General features: G+C 34.5%; 2 protein-coding genes across 2 annotated transcripts; one reads left to right on the top strand and one right to left on the bottom strand.

Annotated features, from left to right (window-relative positions):
* Positions 1-260: 260 nt before the first annotated feature.
* Positions 261-6,089, top strand: MLP1 (Mlp1p; the record flags this gene model as incomplete). Its single annotated transcript, XM_015614575.1, has 1 exon — positions 261-6,089. One exon carries the CDS (start codon positions 261-263, stop codon positions 6,087-6,089), a length of 5,829 nt encoding a protein of 1,942 aa, XP_015464598.1.
* Positions 6,090-6,220: 131 nt separating this feature from the next.
* On the bottom strand, positions 6,221-6,463 carry AC631_05745 (uncharacterized protein; the record flags this gene model as incomplete). The annotated part of the gene is made up of 1 exon (XM_015614574.1): positions 6,221-6,463. The coding sequence occupies one exon, from the start codon at positions 6,461-6,463 to the stop codon at positions 6,221-6,223; it is 243 nt and encodes an 80-aa protein (XP_015464597.1).
* Between the last annotated feature and the right edge of the window lie 64 nt (positions 6,464-6,527).

Raw genomic sequence — 6,527 nt, 5'->3', positions numbered from 1 at the left:
CGGTACGACATAAGATGTCGTGATAAGCTGCATCATGTCGTATAGAATATCACGACGACATTGTCGGGATTATGTCTCGTGTTGTCGCTGGATGTCGCACAACAATACTCGGCTGGCTAGCGCTTAATTGACAGTAGCTTTCGAAGTCTCTAGTACAGAGGTATACTTATATACATCAATTGTATTTGTAAGTCATTTGCTGACACAGATAGACTAGACGGAATTGTAATATCTGGATCGAGATATTACGTCTTGTTAGCATGAGTGACAATCATAAGGAAGTGCAAGAGCTGGTGGCTGGAGACGACGTCCAAAATAATCCAGAGCAGCAGCCAGTGGAAACAAACGAAACAGGAGAAATTGTTCATAGAGACGTAAATGATTTAAATCTGGAGGAGACGAATGAGGAGTCTGGGGAAATGAATGAACAAACCAATGTTGGCGATTTGGGAGCCGACGAGTCCCCAGAATTTGGTACAGGGCCCATGGACTGGGAGCCACTTGACCAGGAAAACAGTAATATTCCACAGGTCAACTTAACCACTGAAAACCAAGAAAATGAGGTGCCTTTGGTTCCTGGATTCGGGCTGGATCACCAGGACCACTATCTGGAAAGCCAGGGTCAACAAAATCAAGACCAACAGACACAAGAACAGCAAAAAGAAAACCAAGAGACAGTAGATCACATCAATCAAGAACCAGTTCAGCAACATGAGCAGCAAACGGACCATCACGAAGAGGAACAAGAGAATGAAGACGATATAAATACCTCGATTTTACATCCACCTCAATCTAACCAGAGCTTTACTACTCCACTGAAGTCGTTGCCACCTTTGAAAGATATCGAGCCAATAACTACTCCTAAGGCTTTCAGTGTTGCAAAGGATAGTGATATTAATGCCCCAAATGTATCTAGTTCACCTCTTATCACCCATAAGAATACAAATATGGATTTGGAACGAGATGAGGATTATCCAAATGTCAACAACACTGTACATCAGGAGAATGGCAATGAGGATACAGAGAAATCTGTTGTTCGTGCATTTTTAGGTGTTAATCAACAAGACTTGAATTCGTTCAGTGTAGAAGTCATCAGTAAATTACACAAGAAATCCATTGAATTTCAAGAATTGAAGTCGGATAATGAATTTTTAAAGATAAATCAAGAACAAGCCATACTGATACAAAATAAGAAGTCTAAGTTGGTGAGTCTGAAATTAGATAAGCTTGATAAGCAGAATGCAATATTGAAACAGGAAAGAGATACATTGTCTAATGAAAAAGAAATCCAAATTAAGACCATCAATGAATTAAGAGATGAAAATACTGCAATAAGGAATAAATTATCCGAAATCGAGCTTCAGTCTAAAAAGTATGATTCAAACTATTCTGATCAGATTGGGGAAAGAGACCAAGAAATCTTAAAGCTAAATGATTCGTTGAACAAATTAACCAAAACAAATATAGAACAAAATCAAAAGATAAATGAAGTGATTAAGGAGCTTAATGATACTAGAAACGAAAAATTCTCATTAAAACTAGAAACCAGTAAGCTTTCTAATGAAATTTCATATGTTAAGAATCAAAGAAAGTGGTATGAAGAGGAATTGAAATCTGTTCAACAAAGATTCACCGATTTAATAAAAAAACATGAAACAGAATTTTTAATGAGATCTAACAAGTTATCTAGTTTAACAACTAAGAATGAAACGTTAGAACGATTAAATAAATCACAAGCAGACCATATTAATGCGTTACAGAATGATTTGGAAAAAGAAATATCGAAGGCTTCATCTTTAGAGTCCAAGCTTGAAATTGAGAAAATCAAGATAAGCAAAGAATTGAAGAACAAAGAAGAATTATTAGAACTAACCCAAGTTCAATCATCTCAAAGAAATGAAAGGATAGGTCAACTCGAATCATACATTGATGAAATCAAGAATAAGTTAGGAGAATCTATTAACGCGTTGGAAACCGATTTATTTAAGAAGAATGAAGCTATCGTTGTTTTAGAAGAGAAACTAAGAAGAACTGAAGACGTTTTGGATAAAGAATTGCATAAGGAAACTGAATTGCCAAAATTATCTGTATCTGCAGAAATGATTTCATCTACAAAAACGGATGGCATATCTTTGTCGTCGTTATACTCCGAATATAATCATTTAAAGAAGCAATTGGTGTTAGAAAGATCTCAAAAAGAAAGATTAGCAAACCAATTGGAGTCTTTTGTAACAGAATTAGAATCAAAGAAACCTATAATTGCGAACTATTCTGATCAAATCAAATTTTATGAGAACTCCCTCCAGGAAATGATCGGTAAAGTCGAGTCAATAAGGTTAGAAAAATTAGAAGGCGAGAAGGAGTATAATAAGTTGAAATCAAGACTTGCCGAATACAATAATGACTTGGTCTCAATGAAAAAATTATGCAAGGACTTGGGAAAACAATTGTGTTATTACCTTATACACTCAAAGATCAGGGATAGTAACGAAGATCCACTTACCTTAGCGGAAAGAAAAGCTATTGAAAATATTTTAGAAAGAAGTGGTAATAATGATGGTTTGAAAGAGAGTGATACTGACCAATTAATTTCTGATAGACTAGTCGGTTTCGCAAACATAATAGAACTTCAACAAAAAAATGAAGGTCTTCTTACAGTAGTTAGGCAATTAGGCAAGAAATTAGAAAGTAAAGATGATGATTTCAACGGCGGTTTGGAATCGGCTGCAATTGATGAAGCGAAAGAAGCAATTTTAACCTTAGAGAATGAACTTGATAGCGTCCACATTAAATTAGAAGCAGTATCTAAAGAAAGAGATGTTTTCAAATCAATGGTTGACTCTACTACTAATAATGGGCCTAGAGGTGAATTTAAGTATTTGGCTGACGCGAATAATGACCTCAAAGCTAAGCTACACGAAACCGAGAAGATATTGAAAGATTTGCAATTGCAGTCAAGTACTGCACTCAAGGAGTTTAATGATAAGCTAAGAGAGACAACTAATAGCAAGAATGAATTGATTTTAAGTTTGTCATCTATGAAACATTCAGCCGACTTAGCAGAGGCTAGGTTTTCGAATTCTCAGAAATCCTTAGCAAATGCCCGTGAGGAAATCGATCAATATAAAAAGGACATTCAATTCTGGAAGAATCAAGCATCAAAGCAAGAGACCTTGCTTGTTAATAAATCTAATGAATTAAAAGATGTTGAGAATAAGCTAAATGAAGAACGTTTGGTTATAAATAACTTGAATACCCAGAAAGAAATGTGGCACCTGTATCAAAAAACAATGAATGACGATATAGTGCAACTTAGATCTGACAAATCCCATCTCAATGAATTTGTTGTAAATTTACAATCATTATTAAAAGAAAGAGAGACATCGAGTAAAGAATTATCTAACAGACTTGCACAATCTATTGAAAATTATCAAACTTTACAGGACAAACTTTCTGAAAAAGAAGAAAGAATATCAATTTTAACCAATCAATCACAGTTAGCATTGAGAGCCCAAAATTCCAAGTTAGAACAAATTAATGAGCTTAACCAAGCATTACTGGATTACAAGAATAAAATAGCCGAAAAGAATTCATTGATTGAAAATTTGACTCGAAAAGCCGAAGAATTAGAGGACTCACATTCCTCAACAAATACCCTACAGGGATTTAAGAACCCATCTATACATAGTGATCATCCTAACCAATTAAGCGAGAACTATGAAAAGGAATTAGAAAGAACTAGGAATGATTTACGTATCGCCGAGAGTCAAGTTTCTGAATTTTCAGACTTGGCTAAAGCTGCTGAACTTGCATTAACTAACTCGACTAATACATTCGAAAACTATAAGACTGAGTGTGAAAGTAAGCTTGATAGCCTATTGAAAGAAAAGGAATTGTTGAAGTCTGAACTTGATAACTACTCCCGCTTACTCAATCAATCTAAGCAAGAAACAATTGATATTGAGAAAAAATATCGTACTGAAGCTGAAGAGTTCAAGTTGAAGATTGAAGAATCAATAATGAAAGCTAATGCATATGATGATTTAAAAAAGGACTACGAACTTAAAATTCAATCTGTAACTAGAGATATGGAAAGTCAGTCGAAGATTTCTAGCGAAAATCAAAAGAAATATCGCGATGAATTACAGAGGAACAGTGAATTAACAAACGAAGTAGATATTTTGAAGAACAAATGTGATAATCTTGAAACCAACGTAAGCCAATTGACAACCAAATTGAACTCAACACAGATTCTTTTGGATAAGAAAAATGAATCAATAGAAGAAGAAAAGCAAAGTTTTCATGATGAGCTAGTTTCTTCTAGGCTCAAAGTGAAGGATTTACAGGATCAAAATAATGTCTTATTAAATCAGTTGGAGTTATCCAAGTTGGCGGGTACCTCAGATGTATCTGAAACATCCTCTAATGATGATTTGAGGGAAGTAGTATCATATTTGCGCCGTGAGAAGGATTCTGCAGAGGCAAAATTGGTTTCTTATACTGAAGATCACCAAAGACTAGAACAACACTTAAAGCAAGTAACTTCAGAATTAGAAGCCACGAAATCTGAGTTATCCAGATTACGGTCAAATATCAATGTAACTGATGGTAATAATAAAGAACATAATCGCTTGTTAGACCAATTACAGCAGTTGAATATTTTGCGAGAAAGTAATACTACCTTACGTAATGAGAATGCAGTTAATATTCAACGTATTTCAGACTTGGAAAATGAGTTACAATCTGTGGCGTTAAAGTTAGAACCATTGGAGAAGAAGATATCTGAGTTATCGATGCAAAATGAAGTTAAAGAGCAAACGATAAGGTTAATCAAGGAAGAAAATGAAAAGAATAGATCACATCTTGAATCTAACGCTGGTCGTGATGTCGCAGAATCAGAGGTAGAAGATATCAAAGCTATGAAACAAAGATTTACAAATCTCAAAAATGAATTTCAGAATAAGCTTCTGGCCCATAGAAGTAAAACTAAAGAATTGGAAAAAACAGTTGAGTCATTAAAGGTTGAATTAGCAAATTCCAGATCTGATATGGAAAGAAATAATGAAGCTATGCAGAATGAAAAAATTAGTGATACTTCTAATGAAATAGCTAGTGTGCACGAAAGTTACAGTCTACTAAAGAAGGAATCTGAAGATAGAATTAAATCTTTAGTGAAGGAGAAAGAATCGCTCGAAAGTACATTGCAAAGTTTGAAACTGAAGATTGATAATTTAGAATCAGGAAATTCGAATAAAAAGTTCGAAGAACAATTGCATAATTTGAAAGCTCAATTTGAAAATGAAAAGGTTGAATTAAGAAAGAAAATTGAAGATGAATTTGACCAAAGATTGAAGGAAGAATTAGCTAAGGTTAATAAAATCGTTCTTGATAACCAGAAGAATGAAAAGGAAGATGAAACAAGAATTAAATTGGAGTCGGAATTTGAAGAAAAGAATGCTGAATTAGAAAAGAAATTCCAAGAAAGACAGTCTCAGTTAGAACATGAGTTAAGAGAAAGATTCGAACGAAATTTGAAAGAAAAAGTGGACGAGGAAGTTTCAAGAAAAATGACATCTGGCGAAACAAATGGAGATACAAATCATGTACGGGATGAATTATTAAAACAACATGAAGTAGAAATCTCTAAGTTAAAACAAGACTTCGATGCCCAATTAAACCAAGCTAAGGAAGATGTTAAGAACGTAACAGAAAAAAAGTTTGAGATCAAATTAAGAATGCTAAACAAAAAATTAGATAAGTTAGAAGGAAATCGCTTAAAGGATCTGTCTGTTCTGCCCTCTAATAATACATCTACTGATGAAACCAAAAGATCTTCAGTCTCATCTCTTCCAGCTACACCAAATTTGACTCAAGATTCCGCGCAGTCCCCAACAGGTCAAGAACGACCTAAATTACCTTTAGGTCATCAATTCACAGAATCCACTTTAACAGTCCATCGCCCTTCCATTGACAGAAGTAATCTGTCGAGTAAAACAGTGAATACTCAAAAACCTACTGTGGAAAAACTGGGACAAAAGCGTCCTATGGTAAACAAAAATCAGACCACAAATAAGAGGACAAAAGAATAATTTTGTATATTAGAAATTTTATAGTATAGTTACTGGTTCGAAGGTAGATTACAATATTCATCTAATACAATATAGTATTAACTTTAAATACCTAAACTATTAACCCCATCCTGACCAACAAGCTGTACACGTTAAGATTTTTCCTTGATGGACTTATCATCTTCTTCGTTTGAATCTTTTTTCATTAGTCTGTTGTCTTCGACATACTCTTGAGATGGCTTAGACTTTTCTAAATCATAATTAATTTCACCATCGTAGGCATTACCATGGCCATCATCGCTATATGTAATCTTGTTAATCTCAGAGTAATCTGGACATAACTGTGCTCCTTTTCTTCCAATAAGGTACCATGGCAAGTTGAAGATTTCTTCCATACTTTCCAAAGAACGACCGGCGACTTCTGGAATGAAGAACCATGCCCAGACCAAGGAGATGAGC

Source organism: Debaryomyces fabryi (genome assembly GCF_001447935.2).
Source record: "Debaryomyces fabryi strain CBS 789 chromosome Unknown contig00268, whole genome shotgun sequence".
Taxonomy (NCBI): Eukaryota; Fungi; Ascomycota; class Pichiomycetes; order Serinales; family Debaryomycetaceae; genus Debaryomyces; species Debaryomyces fabryi.
This window is presented reverse-complemented; position numbering and strand designations above follow the sequence as displayed.